Below are 18,604 nucleotides of genomic sequence, written 5' to 3'. Positions count from 1 at the left end.
TTTCTTTTACTCGCACATTAATATTTAGACTCATTTACCCACCCCTTGATGAACATTCCATGGAGGAAGGAAAGGTCACTTTTCAGAAGTGACTGAATTTTTCTTGAATTACAAACTTATGTTAGATCCGCATAGATCAAACATGCTGCAATGCTGCTTACATAGCACTCCTTTTTAGAGTATTCATATTCATGCCAGGGGCGTTTTTTCCAAAGACTGTCACACTGCATTGGTATTTCTACATCTTGTCTCTATGTGATGGTATATACATAAAGACAGGACTTTTAGGGCTATATGTGGGATGGGGGTAGGGCATAATAGTCCAATCCTTTGCATATACATTTTTAAAAGGAAGGTTTAAAACCCAGAACCTAAATATTATTTATACCTACTCCTTTACATAACCAAATGATTTAATACCAATAACTTAAATATTTGTAATGTACTATATGTAATATAATTTATGTTCACTTCAAAGTCCTTTTATGATGCCAGAACAATATAAAGCAGCCATAGCATAAGAGAATCCGGCTCCTGATTGCACTTGGATTTTTTGACAGGACTGGTTCAGACATGCCAGGAAACCTGTAGTTACATGAAACCACAGGTTGGGAGAGACATTTTTTGCAAGTACTAGAAATTTGTTATGTGCCAGCTTCAAGGCATACAAGCAAATAAGAAAGTGTTGCTCACAAAACAAGTAGTGGCCAGTGGCTGTATTTTGCCACTACTCTGCAGCTGAAATACCATTACCACAGCCACTGTAGAACCTGCTGCTGTCTGCGTAACTGAACCCCTCCTCTGCCAACCCATGGGAGGAGGGAACCCCAGCCCGAGGCAATAAAGACTACTAGAGTTTGGATTGCACAAATATATTACAATTTATTTTGACTGATTAAACCTGAAATATGTTGTTTTGAAATAGACAGTAGATTTAACATTTCTCCAGGAAAAAAAAATCAAAGCAAATCATTTTTGGTGTATTTCACTCTTACTTCAAACCAATTTCTTTCTTTAAAGAAAAATAATAGTAGAACGCCCTCCTGGATATTGTCCCTACAGAATATGTACTGTATGGATTTTTAAATCTGATAATTAGATTGTCAGCTACTGCATATAAACACACTCCCCTTACTCAACAATACATGTCTATAAAGACTCTAAAGCTTATGCTTCATTTTGATTTACATCTCTGGTGTTGGAAAATATGAGATTACGCTTCTTAGGCAGCATCTAATTTCTCTGACAATTAGGGATATGCTTAATTAGGGACTAGAACTTCCCCCCAAACAGATTTCTGAGCACGGCATACACTTACTGTACTACAATAGCTGTTTTTTTCCTTATGTTGTCCTCTTCCTACCTTGCACAGTGAGCTGAATTATTCCACGGTCCTCTCCATAGGAATTGATAGCATGGCAGGAAAAGAAGCCAGAATCTTCACGCACAGTTGGTAAAATCTATAGGTGGTTGGAAAAGAAGCAATTGATTCAACATTATGCACAAAAAATGAACAAATGGAAGCTTGTTTCAGGTACAGCATGGGGAAATTACACCAACCATCTTTCTTTGCAGCAACAGATATCCATACGTGTAATGTACAAGCATTATACTATATTCTGTGTAGCCGTGTAATGCCATTAAATTCCAAATATTGGTACCTAGCAGAGGAATAACAACTAAGAGTTGTGCCCTGGGCTAGTGGTTCCCAAACCTCACAGGCACTTTTGCTCCCCACCCCCGCAGCTCCCATCATTGCCACTGAGTGCTACCAGCTGACATCGCTGGTGGCAATGGACAAAGGGGAATTTGGAAATGAGAGAAGTAGTTGCAGTAAGAGAGTACAAGAGGTTCTCCTCATCCCACTGCTGCTGCTGCCATCACAGTACAGACTCCAAAGGGGGCTTTCACTTTGGTTGCCCCTGCAAGTCAGAGCCCGGGGGCTGATGCTCCACTCAGCCTCCCCAGTTACACTACTGACCTCCACCATGACAAGAGCTGAATTCCAGTGAAAGATTGGGAGTCACTTGTTGCTAGTACTTGACTCTCCTTTTAGCTTAGTTCAGTTATAAGCAGTTAGCTTTCTAATTTCTTACTGATCCAAGGCTTAATACTGATTCTCTAACATCTGACACAAAATCTTCCTGTAGAGAAATGAAAGAAACTTTTTCCTAGCATGTTGTTTTTAAAAGAGGATGAGGTCAGGCTGTCTGCTCCTTACAATTTGGAGGTAAACCTAATGGAAAAAATTCATGAAGGGTTGGTAGGAGAGTGCTGAGAACAGTTCTTTTTCAGCTTGAGAAACAGGCCAGCAACCCTACACAAACAGACAAGCCTGACAAAAGCACCTAGGATTTATGTTGCCTGACACTTCCCAGTGTAAGGCCCTGTTTTCAGTTACATATCACTTGAACAAACTTGAACTGTTACACTGAAATTTTCCACACAAGGGGTGTCTTGATTATTTTAGAAAATGTCAGCCCAAATTGTTCAAGGTGTTTTCAAGAACCTGTGTTACCCATGTTTAAAAAAATTGGGTGACCTCTTCTTCAAACAGCTTTTATCCCTTCCTGCTTTGGAAAATGGACTGTAATTTGGCAGGGGATAGGAATTTTCCACCCCTGTTTAAAATCCATCCACATTTAACTAAATTCTGAGCTTCTGAAAAATCACAGTTTATATGCTCAATAAAGCCTTCCCTGATTTTTGCTTTGAAAATCTCTGAAGGGTCCATCCTATATAAGCATAATCAAGCCTTTTACAGCTCCTAATGCTGACTGGGTTGCATCTCTTACTTGTCTACATAAAAATTGAACATGTCCCTCCAACCAAAGTCTGTGGGGGAGAAACTGGACTTTTCCTGTAATGGCTGCTCCTAGGTGGTCTAAGTGGGGACATTTGGCATGGTTACTAGGCATGTCTTTTTCCTGTGTGCTCATGGAATACCATGCTGACACTCAAGCAGGAAAGGATTTCAGAGGGAAATCATGCCTCACAAACCTACTAGAGTTCTTTGAAGATGTCAAAAAGCAGGTGGATCAGGGTGACCCAGTTGACACAGCATACTTGGACAAAGTCTTTGACAAGGCCTCTCATCAAAGGCTCTTAATTATGTAGTCATGGGATTGATTACAAGGAATGTACACTTATGGATTAGAAATTGGCTTAAAGATAGAAAGCAAATAGTGAGTATAGTAGGTAAGTTTTCAGGGTGGAAAGAAGTAAACAGTGGTGCCCCAGCAATCTGTGTTGGGACCAGTGATATTTAATACATTCATAAATGATCTGGAAAAGCGGGTGAGTAGTGAGGTGGCCCAATTTGTGACAACACAAAATCATTCAAATGGTAAAGACCAAGGCAGACTGTGAGGAACTACAGATGGATCTGGCATGATTAAGCAAATGGGCAACTAAACGGCAGATGAAATTCAATGTAGATAAGTGCAAAGTGATGGACAAAAATTACCCAAATAATACCTACACTATGATGGGCTGTATATCAGCTACTACCAGGAAAGAGATGGGAGTCATCGTAGGCAGTTCATTAAACCATCAGTTAATTAAAGTGTGGAACTCCTTGCCACCAGAAGTTGTGGAAGCTGACAGCTTAACCAGATTAAAAAATGGATTGGACCAATTCTTGGAGGAAAAGGGCATCACTACCTATTGAGCATAGCCTCTGAATCAGAACATCCTAGACCTTAAATGCTGGAGGCAAAAGAGAGTGGAACAGTCAAAAAAACCTAAACAAACAAACAAACAAACCAAACCCTGGTCATACCCAGTACATTCTCTCTTTCAGCATCCCCTCTTAGCCATTGTGTGACACAGGATTCTGAGCAGATGGATGTATGGCCTGGCCCAGTAAATGGCAGTTCTTATGTTCTTATGTAATACCATACTGACACCCAAGCAGCACGAAGGAAAAATCTGTCTGATTCTAATTTAAATCAGGGGAAGGGAAAGCAATAGATGGGGACAAAAACCCTAGCAAGACGTGGAAAGGAAAGAGAGACTGGGGATTGGGGACAGGAGGCTAGAATTTGGACAGTGAATGTAAAGGGTTGATGTTATGACTCTCTGAGCCAAATGTTGTAATTAAGACTGGCGTTGGAATTAGTAGCATGTGGAGTAGAGATTGGCATTGGCTAAATGGGACTGGGAAAATGAGTCAGGGTTGAGAAGATTTAAGACCAGGAAGGATAGATCATGGTAGGAGGGCTCTGTTTTGAGGAAATGGACAGAAGAGTCAGTGCCCGGCAGAGTTCATTCCTCTGAAAAGCTCAAATGGAACCCAAGATCCCCGTGTCTCACCATTCTTCTGTTACCTGCAAATCTCTATGAATCCAACTGACAAAAAAGTGTATACTTCAGCCACCTCTAGTGCTGGTCCACATAGATAACAACAGCCTGCTACTACTATCAGTAATCTCATTAACTCAAGTGATGGACGGCACAGTGGATATAAAAATTCTAGCCCTTACAATGAACCATGTAGTTATCACTATGATACCACATGAGGGAATTTATGTTTTTTCAGTCTTCTTTTTAAAACAATATAAATGATACATGCTGAGATAAAAGAATATTAAGATTGCAAAGTCAAGAACTCCAAAATTAGGAAATGTTGTAATTAAGGTTGCCTGTAGCAGCTTAATTTGGCCCTTGTGCATATGCATTATGATACAGACATTATTAACATAATCACATATCATTTTTCACAGGACCCCTGCCTCATACAGTGCACAACCTATCCAGGGCTTACTTAATGAGCAACTATTCAATATTTTGTTTTCTCCACAGTGTTCAGTGCATGGCTCCATGCCTTAATTATACCACACTATTCAGACCTTGCTCTGAAGACAGAATTATTAATTTCCTCATGGGCTTTTTTGTTGTAATGATGACTGCATCATCTGAGCACTTCACAAACATTAGCAAAATTATTTCTATAACACTCATGTCAGATGAAATATTGTCTCCATTTTACAGATGGGGAACTAAAGCACAGAGAGGGCAACATTAAAAGCATCTAACAATTTTGAGTGCCCAATATGAAACTTTTTTTTTTTTTTGAGGACACTTGTTCAGGCACTTGAAAGTCTTCCAGAGAGGAGTCAGAATGGCAATTAAGGTGGATAAGGAGAACCAACTCAAAGAACAGTTCCACAGCCTCAAGAAGTCTGAGGAGAAAATAAACAGAGAGAGGCATTTGGAACAGTAAAGATGAGCATCCTACACTCCACACCATCAACGGCAAGGGTGGTTTGGTGCTCTCAGAAAAGGAGATCGTTCTTTAGAAGTGGTTGTGTACTGGAAGAGCCTTTACCTGGATAACAGACAAGGAGGTGCTCAAACACCTTGAAAATATAGCCACATTTGAACAGGACTGTGACAATGATAACTTTTGTTACGAAGAGGTTGAAAGACTGGCCAAGAATTGGAAGGAAGACAAGAGGAGATGACATTCCTGCAGAACAGGTCAGAGCAGGACACAATGATCTGACCAGGACCTTGCATGTACTGTGCAATTACATCTGGAAAGAAGAATAGGTCCCCATCAAGTGTGAAAACTTGGTTCTGATAATGACACCCATGAAAGACGACCTACAGAACTGCATGCACTATCCAGGCAATCTTGTAGACCACCCAAAGAATGATCTGCAACAGCAGAGTGACCTCACATCTTGCAGCAAGTTCACGAACTACCTTGAGAGATGGATGGAGTAATGATGGCCAAAGGCCTCAGAATAAAGCTGCATGGCAAGAAGTTCAATAACCTGAAGTCTTCTAGAAATGCCAACTGCTGGACATGAAGAAAAAATGCTTGCAGACCTAAGTCAATATTCTCCCCAGCTATGGATAATGTTCTATGCATCAGTATGAACAATGGTCAGGGAGGATACAACTAATGCAAGAGGCTCTGCATGACCTGAATCCTTTATGGAGAGACAAGGAAACCTCTGTAGATACAGGAATCAGGCTGCTCAAGATGTGTGCACTCTCAATCTCAATCTTGCTATGTCAGTGTGGCAGAGACATGGACCTTTAAGAAAATTGTCTCATGAAGGATCAGGCCTTTGAAATGAAATATTATAGACATTTGTTTGCAGTCAAGTAGCAGGACTACATCAAAAATGAGATGATCCAAAAAAAGATCAGAGTGATAGAGACGGCCTTGAAGGAAGCTCCAGCTATTTGGACCCTATACGAAGGACGACCACTTGCTGTAGACTAGAGTTTGGCTTGGTGGTGGGCAGCAGCCTAAGAGGCCAACCATATTGGAAGTGGCTGGCTTCATAGCAGAATGCTGTGGCAGGGATCTAAGAACACTGAGTGCCAAACCACAAGATGAAGCACAATGGAGAGTCATAGAACAATGTGTGACTGTCCCCTATTGATGATGGAAAAGAGGAATGAACTTGAGACATCTAATGCTGTATTTTTCAGAGTACATAGTATTAGATAACTCTTCAAATGTTCAAAACACAGTTCTCATTGAACTAAATGATGGCAGTGAATTCTCAGCCTTTCTGCAAATCATGTCCCAGGGGCTCAAGTTAAAATCCCAGGAAATGAAGAACACATAGTTAGTGACCGCCTGAAATATGTTTAGTTTTAATAATTTGCCCAGCATCACAGAGGAAATTGTTGGAAATTTGTCAGGAATAGAATCCAGTTCTCCAGCGTAGCTTCAAGCACCTGAACCATGAATCTACCATTTTTCTTCTTGCACTTTAGCAACAAATGAGACAGGTTTCCTATGAACACTCTCTGTAATTACACAACTCTGATTCATCCCCAGAAAGGTTTCCCCTGGTGCACTGAATGAAGCAGCATGCCTGTTGGAGGAAAAATCACATTAGCATATAATTAAAGACAGGCCACCTGATGGTGTATATACACAAAGGGGCTGCATTAAAGTTGCACAGACCACACTAAAGTGGTATTTCCTAACTTTTGCCTGCAATCTCAATAATGTATTTTGCCTGAGGATCATGCCACCTCTCCCTGACCCCCAGACAGGTGGATATAGACTATAACTCCATCTTTCGTTAATATGCGAGCTGTGTTAACATTAGGGGTGTAAGAAACAGGCCATATTCAATTTGGATTTGGATTCAGCCCAAATTGGGGACAGTGATTTGATTAGTAGATTTGGATCACTGTCTCCGATTCAATTTGGCCAAATCCGAATCTGAAGATTCGATGTTGATTCAGAGAATCAGCAATTCAGCCATAGACACAGCTTTAAATGTTTTTTCTACATACCTCAAGGTACCAGGCATGACTTGTGAACATTGCGATGGTGGAGCAGATGGAGGGTCCCACAAGAGTGCGGGGGATGCAGGGGTGGTCCCCTGGCATGCCTGGCAGCAAACCCAAAAGAGGACTGGAAGGACTTCTGGTTCACTTCTGGGTCCACCAGGAAGCACACAGGGACCCCCCCCCTCGCATTGCCCTGGCTCAGCAATCAGCCACAGGGGGACTCTGGATGTCCCCCAGACCCAGGAGGTACCAGTCACCGAGCTGGGGTAGCGTGGGGGGCGGGGGGAGAGGGGACTGGCATGCTCTCCAGTGGACCCAGAAGTGGACCAGAAGTGCTTCTGGTCCACATCTGGGTCTGCTGCCAAGCATGCTGGGGAGCCCCCTGCTCTCCTGTGGGACACTCCATCTGCCCCAGCATCACAGAGTTCATGAGCTGCCAAGTACCTTGAGGTACGTAGAAAAAACATTTAAAGCTGTGTCTATGTCAGCTTCACCGAATCTTTCCAAATCTCTCCAAATCAATTTGGAGGGTTCTGATTTGATTCGGCATGATTAAAGGGTCTCCTGATTCAATTCAGATTTGCAGATTTGGCCATCAAATCAGGCTGAATCTCTGCTGAATCAAATCAGGGACTGAAGCTTCGCACAGCCCTAGTTAATATTTGTACCCAGATGGAATCTCATGAAAATCAGTAATATGTCTGTTGTGGGTACAGGGAATCTCAGTAAGTATTACTGATAACATTCATAGATGCATACATACTATGAACCTTATCCTCCACCAGTGAAGTCAGTGACAAAACTTATGTTGACTGTAGCAGGAAGAGAACTGTGAAGAAAGAACTACATTTTACTACTTGAGTATCATTTGGCATCAGCAGAGAGCTAGAATGTTGTTTCTTTGGATTTGATATAAAATCTAGTTATGGTTATTCTTCATGGTTGAAATGAATGAAGTCAATATTTTAGTTTTTAATCCATGAGGTTTTTTAGTAACAGAGTTAGTAAAAACACATGTAAAAATAAGAGTGAGTGGGCCACCCACCTGTTTCTATCAATGAGCTTCAGATATAACTAACAGTTTGACTCACCTAACTTTGTCTTTTTAAAAAATCCTTCCCTTCTACTATTTCAAATATTTTCTTTCTGGAAATTTCCTTTTTTCCTCCTCTTTCAAATGCTTTCAGTTCCTTCACTGCATCTTCTCATCCATCTCCATAAAGCAACTGTACCATCCTTCATACAGGAGAACTCGAGAGAAGCAAAGTGCTGGTTAACTTTGTTGTTCTGAAGAGGAGAGGTGAGAGAGGAAACTGCCTTGCTAGTCCTGTTGCTCTGTAGAAGTAAGTTCTGACGGGGAAAAAAACAAGGGTCCCCGGAAAACAGAAGCCCAGACAGACTCTTGGTGACAAATCACACAGGAAATAATACTTCAAAGTGAGAGGATCCTAGCAAGATGATCCAGTTCCTATTTCATTCCTGACATCCATCGGAACCTTTAAATACATAGTATTTTGACTTAAATGAGAAGCAGCCTCAGATGTACCTTGTGCTTAGGGGTGGATCCAGAGGGGGTACAGTAGCATAAATTCACCTCTCCTTCCAGTTGAAGCTGGGAACATTTTTTAAGTCCCAGGAAAAAAGTAAGAATCTTTTCCTCCCTTCCCCTTTGTGCTCAGTGGCACATCCCTCCCCCTCTTCTTTCCTCCCTCTGCTACCTTGCCCACTTCTGCCAGTGTCTATGGTTGTCCCAGAGTAGGGGTGAGGGGAGAGCTCCAGAGCTGCTCCTGCCCACTTGAGTTGGACTCTACACAGAGCCACTTAGCAGCAGGCAGGTCCCTGTGCTCAGTCCCCCTGGCTATTCCCTGCCAATCCAAAAGCAGATATGGGGGAAGGGAACATGTTCACTCCTGCTGCTGCCTCTAGCAAAACCTGGCTCCACCTACAGCCCAGCTGGAGGAGGACAGAAGTGGCTCTGGAGCCTCCCCCTACCCCTGCCCCCGGGTCAGCTGGGAATTACACCACTGGCAAGTGGGGGAAGGGGGTAAGAGAAGGGGAGGGGAGGGAACATGTTGCTGAGCACAAGGTGGAAGGGAGGGAAAAGAGAAGACTTTTACCTGCTTAGGTGACTTGAAGTCTGCAGTGCAGTCTGCCCATGCTGGTGTGTGTGTGTGGTAAGGGGTGTACAGTCACCTCTGCAGCACAGGTTGCTGCTCCTGCATGCCCCCTTCATGAAATCCTGGATCTGCCCATGCCTGTGCTGATGGCCTTCTAAGCAAATCAATGTTTAAAAGCTAATAAGAAACACATTGCACAACCATTTGGACTTTGTGAAACAGCTGAAAAGTTTTTTACCTAGAATGGTTTTATTACAGACTGCAGGCCAAATCTTGATCTGCACAGGGCAAAAGGTATAAAAATCCTTTCCCTTGCTTAGAATATCCATGGTGAACATGGCATTATTTGGGTTTGGGCCAAGAATTAGAAGAAGGGAGATTAGGAAGAGTAAAGGCTGGGTCATGTAGTCATCTAAGGGGTTGCTTCACTTGTGTTGCACAGGCTGTTTCACTGTTACGAATGCTCAGGCTGCATTTGCCTCACAGAATTGTAACACCACTTAGACCAGGGGTTGGCAACCTATGACCTGCAGAGCCTTTGGATCCAGCACACACAAGGCACTGAATGACATGGGTGCTTCTATGGCATTCAGCGACAAGGGCCTCTCCCTGCACTGCTGCCTGGGTCTTTGGTGGAGTGGAAGCTTTGCCCTTGTTGTACTAAATCCAGGTGGCACAAGGTCCAGTGGAGGGGGGATGTCATCGTGCCATACTGCACTGCAGCAGAGGGGCAGGAAAAAGTGGCAGCAGCAATTGGATCCTAATGACTACCTACCTATGACCCAAGCTGAGTCATTTTGGTCCCCTCTTTCCTCCCACCACTAGAAAATCCTGCCAGTCCTTGACTTAGATGGAACACAGCAGCACCCAGACCACATCAGCCTCTTTAGGGTTATTTATGCCTGGCATAGAATCTGATAAGACAGAAAAATTAGTAGCTACACTATTATGAGAAAGCTGTATTTCATAAAAAGCCACAGCAAAGCTGTGAAATATGACTTGTTACCAGCTGGCTAGGCAATTTTTGCTACAGTATATAGTAGCTGCTAAATATTAATGGGTGCTGAATCCTGTTTGCATACCTTAGGCATCTTTTCCATTTACTTCCCTTTGCTTATAGTATTTTAATGAACACTTAATCTGATTAACATTCTGATTTTTAAAAACAGACTCAGGAAACACGATGGGAGGAGCAGTGGGGGTCAACCTTTTTGGCAGATGTGCCACAAATCAACTCTGCACACTCCCTAGGTGCCACTCCAATTTCCTTCACCAGCTTGAGCTGCTGCTCTGCTTTCTGCCTCCTGCCCTGTTTCTCCACTGTGGTGCTTTTCCTCTACCTGTTCTGCCTTGAGCCACAAATAGAGGTTGCTCATGTCACTTGTGGCACCCATACCTCAAGTTGGCCACCCCAGAAGGATGATGAAAAGACACAGGAAATGCATACGGTTTAATTCCTTCATACACTGCTCTCATATGTCAGAAATGGAGCAGAAATCTGCATCAAGTTAATGGAAACTGCATTACCTTTATATATGTGTTATATATATCATATGTGAAATATATATGATTAGTCTATACACACACACACACACATATATGTAACACCTATATAACTTAAGTAAAGTTACTCCTGACTCATGCTGGAGTGAAAGCATCAGGCCTATAGTTAGTACTTATGGATAGGCAGGATTTTTGTGCAGATGTGATCATTGTTCTCGGCCACAGAAAAAGAAACAAAAACAAGCAACACTCTAACATGCTGGTCAATTTGATTGAGTACCTGCAGAGTAGAGATCACTTCATCGCCCACCTCCTTGGTAGAAACAAGATAGCGGGACATTTCAGGGTTAATAATTCGATCCTCTTTTTCCCAGCGGACTATGATGGGTTTCTCTCCATGTGCCGTGCAGCTCATCTCTTTTTTCTGACCCTGTGTTGCTAAGGTGGTGTTTGGATAGGAAGTTATCATTGCAGGAACTAAAAAGCAAAGACAACAAAGAGACTTCATGAATGGGGCAGCTGCTCTGAGTGAGGTCTGGCCTTGAAGTCTTAAAACCACTCAAGACCTAAATAGTTTGACTAGCTAACATAAACAGATGGGCATTGATTTATTTTTTTACATAATAAAAGAAACAATATTTTAACACAAGATAGGCCCAAGTCAACATCCACATGATTTCTCCCACACACTTTGGTTATAGGAACCTGGGCACTTAAATGCAGTTAAAACATTGATAGATACAGAGAGATGCTAGAAGCCACAGGCAGTCAGTGATGTGACCTGAAAAGATACAGAAGATCATATAAGAACTTATATTTTATTACTCATTTACACATTACAAGACTGTCAGAAAGTCAGCAAAAATCTACATCTGACTAATGGAAATTGCATTTACCTTTATATTAATTTGTAAAAACATACTGTATAACTGCTAAGATTATAGGAGCCTCAGTGACATCTGGCCCCATTAGGGTAAGGTTTGTACTAACACAAGAAACCAGACTCTGAATAGACAAGTTTACAATCTACAAATGAATAGAATATATCATTAGCATATGGACTGTACATCTATTATAATTAATACTGAAGCTTTGCACTTATCCTGATTCATTCCTAATACATTCCTTAGTTGTAAGTATTTTCAAAAGAGTTTGAACATCGTTTTCAGCCTACTGGTTAACTGCTTGCTATGTGGCTCTGTAGAGAGGAAAGAAGTTTAAAAATCTAGAAATCCTTACTTTTCTTGAGCTGCTGGTAAACTGGATTTCAGTACTGAATATTTGTATATGTTCAGTTCTCTTTTTTATGCCAAATTGGGATGAAATGCCAACAATTCAAAAACAGATGCAGAAATAAAATGATTGCTCAGCATTTTCAGACCAGCTCCACCGCTGAGCTATAAAGACAATATTTAAGTGTAAAGTTTCTTTTCAAAGCTCAAGCTATACCATAGATGTATAATCTTCTGTACCTATAAATCTTCCCCTCACAGCTCAGGATTGTAAAATACAAAACCCAACTTTATCTCAAAGCAGCACTTAATAAAAAAGGACCTCTTGCCACACCCTGAAAATGCTAGTATCCCTCAAGATTGGAGGATGCCACAAAATTAATCACAACTGCAGGACCCACAAACACTGTACACTGTATTCATTTGTGATCTCAGCCCTACATAAATGCTAAACTCAATTACTGCCATCGTATACTTCCACGATCAAGAAGGTATTTAGGATACAGTTTCACTGCAGAACTAATAAAAGTCTAGACACCCAGGCAAGTCGACCACTTATTAGTCATCATATTGGCAGAGTCACACTTATGTAGTTACACCTGGGGCAAGATGCTACAGTTTCTGAAGGCACATCCCAGAATTCTTAGCACTTTGTTAGCTGGAATGACCCTAGCAATAGATTCAAGGTGTACCGTGAAAGAATGTCTCTCTCTTTCCTTAGCCCATGCATGGAAATGTTCTGTTGCCAACAATTCTCTGTTCTGGACAGAGGTGGAGGGGGCAGCATTCAAAGGACATAAGAACCTTTTTGCTTCTCTGGTGCCCATTTAGCCTGTGGTTGGATGGAAGAAGAGTAACGATGTGGATCTGCTCACGCAGAATTGTACTCCAGGAGCTCTTAACCAAGTCAACACATTCAGTTGTGGCAATTCCAGTTCTAGACACTTGGCAGTTCTGCCTTTTCCAGCTAGCACTAAGCCACAAGCTCAGCTCAAGTATATGAGACATTACCAATTTTGGCTGCATCCTTATTGCAACAAGAGGCAAAAGATAGAGAATATGAGACACTGCAGAGGGCATTTAAGCAGTTGCTTGCTTCTGAAGAGGCAGGTGTTGTAAAGATCATGAAGGCTGAATGCCAACATGGCAGAAGGAAGACGGCTGATGCAGTATGCTGCAAATAATCTGGTTTTCCACCACTGTGTCCCCCTGCCCCCAGCAGACCCATGCTTGTAGTGTTGTAGAACAACTAGCACAGAGATACCAACTCAAGAAAACCAGAGTTGATTAGCACTGTCTTCAGAGCTACATAATGAAGCCCATCTTCGTGGAACTGTATGAGGAGTGTGCCCAATTCTTTGGCACTAGAACATACATGCCAAAAAGCAGATTGTTCCTGCCTACTGGTAGTTGATTTCCCCAGACTGCTGAAGGTCGTTAGCTAACTGTTTGGTGGACATAATTAAACTACCCAAAATAATGGTGCTTTTCAGAGAACAGACTTTCCACACTGAGTTTATCAATGGTACTAGTGCCTAGCATTTGCCTCCCACAAGGAACACGATGAACAACCTCAGAGGATACTACTTGATCGTTATTAAGGCTTTAGCTGATCACAAAGACAGATTCATGAATATCAATACGGGGTACCAGGCTGCTGAGGAAACACTGCTGTTTGGACAAGAAAGGGCCCTCTTATCTCCAAATAAAATGTTCATCAATAGGCTTTCTAGCCCTTTGTTATTGCCCACGTTTAATGTTCTTTTTCAGTAATTAGTTCAAATATAACTTGGGGGAAAAACACTACTTTCATTTGTCTCCTATTTTAGATTCCATCACAAAATGGGAGTAGAACTATGGCCAGAGAAATGGCGTGGCTTTTACCCTCTAAAACTAAAGCTACCCCATAGCACACAGTGTCCTCCATAAACAAAACTTCACTGATTCTAACTAGAGCTGAGGACATTTTGTTTTGGCAACTAGTTTGCTCACCAAAAATCTGGTTTTAGTCATTCTGAAATGATTCACAAATTCAAGGTAAACTCATTGTATATTTTCAGTTGAAAAACACTTTTTTCCCCTTGGCTATACAGCAGTAGATAGAGATTGGGACATATCCACTTTTTATCTAATAAACCAATGGCACTCACCCCAGGTAGGGAGATTGTGATTTTTCTGATACCCAAGAAAATGCCCAAACCATCAGGCTACAGTGCTCTCTGGGCTGATTTTTTTTTTCTCAATCACTCTTGGTGATGGTGTTTCACTTTGTATGAAGTGAAAATAATTCCTAAGCCTAGACGTTCAAGCAACCACCTGGGAAGTGAGAAACCTTGGTTCCAGTCTCTGCTGGAGTGAAGGTTTAATTTTTTAATGCAAAGTGGAGTAACATCAACAGGAAAGAATGCCCCTTCTTGCCCAGAATAATTGATAGCCTGGTATTTAGGCCACACTCAGAGAAATGGACTCTAAGGCAATGGAAGGAATTAAACCAATATCTTCCACATCCTGGCCAAATGCCCTCATGCCTTGCCTAGTGGATAAAGAGGAGGAGGTGGTGAATCCTCCTCTAGCATTTTTGTACAATCCTTTTAATTCCTTTTGCATGAAAAAGAAGTCTAATTCCATGATTCTTCATAGAATGATTTTATTTTCTTTACTTCAGCAAGGAAAAAAAATACAAGAAAAGGAAATAATTTCAATTTGAACTAAACTACTAATCTGAGATATTTTTCTACTTGGCAACTGAGCCTCCAGGTATTTTTTCCACCCCTTCCTAACTAAGGAGCTTCCTACTTATGCTATAATTTCCCCAGCCATTTTTTCTGCTCTGGAATTGCATGGATGGCAGTGGTCATTTACCCAGTTCTGGCTTTAACTCCAATACCACCTCTTCTTAAATCCACTCCTTAGGCCCACACCTAAATTGGTACTTGGCACATGGTCCCAAAGTCTCCACTACCCATCTGGCCTTTTTATTTCTTTGTCTGCTCCTATTCTACAAAAGTACATCATTTATGACAATGGATTTTATACTTAATACATGGTGGAGCACTCAGTCAAAATCTTCATAAAAGGGAAGGTGGATTGAAAGTGGTACATGTCCTAGAAGTTTAAATTTCTCTCCTGACACTTAACAGGGCTTCACAAGTCACACTTCTTCCCATCTCTTAGAAATGTCCTTGTGCACATTCTAATCTTGGGTGTATCTCCTAAAATCATGTAGTTTTTTGCTGCATTCACACTAAAGGGTCACCAGAACCCTGGCAGAATTCCTTGGCCAGCTGGCAATATGCTACTTTGAGGAAGTCTCGGATAGCCTCTTTTCAAGCTCCTTGGCTGAAAATGGAGTAGGCCATGTGAAATGAGGAGTGACCAAATATATGGGAAATAGGAGGTGACTTCCAGTCCTCATAAGGCAGGCAAGAAGTGAATAGGTAGCTGAGCTTGATGATACATCCTCAAGTAATTGTAGGGTGTTACTCAAGAACTATCAAAACCCAAATGCTGTTATCCAGGTTTCAAATTCACCTAAAGAGTTGGATTACACCTTGCTTAACAGTGGCAGCTCAAGCAACCTTGGGTTCAAAGCACATGCAATCAAAAGCTATGGGTTTTATGTGTGCATAGCAGTGGAGAATAGACTAAAAACCAGGCAACAGTTTGAGTTACCTCTCCAATAAAAGCTTATTTTGGGGGACTGCAATTTAAGAAGGATGTAGCAAAACTGGAGTGGGGCCAGAGGAATGGGGATAGATCCCAAGAAATGAGCTGAAGTTTCTTGAAGTCAACCACACTTATTTTTGTCCAGACAGAATGAGGGAGGTAGGATACTTTTACATGCACTAGGTGCTGACAGAAGTGACATTTCTCATGTGAGCAGCCCCCTAAAAGTGCCCTACAGCCATGCCCTGACAGAAGTGCCCGATTACTTGACAAATTACCCTAATGAGGGATCAGATGAAGGCTCTCCAAAGTGAATCATCTTAGGGAACTTCTGTCAATCCCTCATGTGATTGGGGCTGGGCTCATGCAGCCCAGGCCTGTCCCCAGTTCTGTCTGCAGGAAGGGAGAGGGAGGGAGCTATGGGCTCAGATTTGCCCAGCCTGAGCTGAAAGATGGGGCAAGTGGATTGGAGCCCCCTGCCTCATGGCCTCCCCACCCATTCCCCTCCCCTTCCACCTCAGGCTGGGTAAACCCCAATGTGCAGTTCCTTCCTCTCCCTTCTCTGCCCTCCCTTCCTGCAGACAGCACCAGAGCTTGGCGGCAGGAGGCAGCGGGGCTAGGGGAGAGAGGCTGTAGGCAGGATCCTCAATTGGATAGGCTTTAAAGTGGAGCTTGATCCCCCTTCCAGAGAATGTCTGTTGGGTTGGGGGAAGGGGGCCACTCTAACTCATGGCACTTTCTGTGAAGCACCATGAGTTAGAGTAGGGACTTGCACATCTGTCAGTGCTCACTGTGTAGACAGAAGGTACAATCTTAAAGGTGTCTTCTCTATCCACTTGTTTCCTGATTAGGCTAAATATAAAGTATGGAAAATGATGCAACTGTGTTGCTTGCCAGTATTTGGACTGATAAAGGATAAACAGATCTGAGCATCTGCAATTAAAGGAAGTGAAATATTAACTCTTTTGGAGTCCCTGGACTTAAACTAAAAATGTCACATCCTTAGCCCACTCCACCTCTAGGCAGGAAATGAAAAAATGTAATTATATGGTGGAGTGAAGAGTAACATAGTCTATTACTGTAATAGCACATTTATATGATGAATACAGAATAAAAACTATGAGTAACATCCCAAAAAACTAATTTAGGTTTCCACTATCAACCACTTCAGACAATTAAATTCATATACTTTCCTAAAGTACTTTTCCATAGAGGTAGCTGTTGAAAGGCTTGTGTACAATCCTGAATGGGCAAGCCTGAATGGCTAACTGCAAGTCAGTCTCTCAGTTAAGACATAGTCCTTGGCCTGGAAAAGTTTGAAAGCCTTATATGCTGAAAAGAACTGTTGAACTCTGAATTGAGCCTAGCCATTCACTTGAGTGAGTACAGGGTAGGAGTAGGGGAAGAACTGTCATACTCTGGTGCTACCTTCCACGGTACCATTCTCCCCATTTTTATGTGCGGTGGGCCTGGATCTTTCCTCTTCATTCCATTCATATTTTTATGGGTCTCAAATTCAAAAAGCAGACAGTGTTGTCCAATCTGGTTTAGGACCTTTCCAACCCTTTCACTTGGATGTGTAACATCCTTTACTAGTGGACAGCAGAAGCAATTTTAGTTAAATGACTTACTATAATGGCTGTTTTGAAATGCTAATGTTTGGTGGCACAACCTTTCACATGTCAGAGCTACTGATGCTTAGATATGACAATATGTCAGGATGCAGCCCTTTTTGTTGGAAGGGTTTCTGAACTGTAACAAATGGATTTGATAATTAACAGGGATGCGGAACCTTTGGTTAGAACTGGATCTAATTGCAGAATGATCCTTAGAAAGGTTTTGATGTTTTTATGAAGCATTACAATGCTTAATACCGTGACTTGCAAAACTGTTGTTATATTGCATACTGATAAAGTTTTTCAAGTTCCAAGTTGAGAAATATCTAATCCTGGGGTTCATTCTTCTTTTCTGGTACTGATGTTGTATCCATGATGGTCCAAAAATTGTGCAAGAGACAGGGAGTTTTGGGGGGGATATGTTTATTGCAATTTCTATTTTTTCATTCTTAAGAGTGGCCAACAAACAGTTATTCGGTTGCTGTTCCACCCTCCTTTTCATGTTTAAAAAAAGCAAGTGAAAGCATGTAACACAAATTATTTAAGCAAATTTCCTTGATAAGAATGGTAGTGAATTAATGTGAGAATAGGACATTTTACTTTTCATATGCAGCTTTATCTCTGCTTGCCCTACCTTTCAAACAGTCTTTGTTTGGCACTGGTTCACCCACTGCCAAAGCACCTTAGTTCTGGAGCTTCGACTTATAGCACCTTTGGTTCATTGCTAAATATTTCCTTTCCTTCCAGAGCTTATTTTTCACACTTCACAATCACTGTAACCAAGAAGCTGTCCAGGACTAAGGCATTGCCAGTCAGCATCTTTCCATCAATGGAGTGGGAGTGGGTGCTATATATTTAATATTCCTAGCCAAAACAAAACTGATAGGATGAAATCACTTGGATGCTCTCTACACAAGGGTTGAACAAACCTTATATGCCCAATTTCAAACTTTTTTAAAACAATTTTGATCTGGGTCAACCCCTGAGGCCATCAGGACCAAGTCAACCAAGATATTTGTTTATAGCCCCAGAGTGCCCACTTGCCAAAACCAAGAGACCAGATCTGTCATCTGTCTTATTCCTCTGTAACTTTCTATATTTTTAATGGCAGCAACAGCCCAGAATGGAGCCAAATGAATATAGAAAATATGGCCCACTGGTATTCTTTCAAATTTGAAAATGAATTCCATTGTGCTGCTTG

The 18,604-nt window shown here is 41.8% G+C and overlaps 1 protein-coding gene across 1 annotated transcript in view; it reads right to left on the bottom strand.

Moving 5' to 3' along the window:
- DSCAM (DS cell adhesion molecule) overlaps positions 1 to 18,604 on the bottom strand; it is a 737,680-nt gene that overhangs the window by 191,664 nt on the left and 527,412 nt on the right. Inside the window, exons 12-13 of the mRNA XM_019523886.1 lie at positions 11,170 to 11,366; positions 1,364 to 1,460 (exon numbers count right to left, since the gene is read on the bottom strand). Coding sequence (XP_019379431.1) covers positions 1,364 to 1,460; positions 11,170 to 11,366 — 294 coding nt within the window. The remainder of the gene's footprint in view (positions 1 to 1,363; positions 1,461 to 11,169; positions 11,367 to 18,604) is intronic.

This window comes from Gavialis gangeticus, unplaced genomic scaffold, assembly GCF_001723915.1.
Source record: "Gavialis gangeticus isolate Ggan-Ray unplaced genomic scaffold, GavGan_comp1, whole genome shotgun sequence".
Classification (NCBI taxonomy): domain Eukaryota; kingdom Metazoa; phylum Chordata; order Crocodylia; family Gavialidae; genus Gavialis; species Gavialis gangeticus.
The sequence above is the reverse complement of the archived record's forward strand: the minus strand, read 5'-3'. Positions and strand labels throughout refer to the sequence as shown.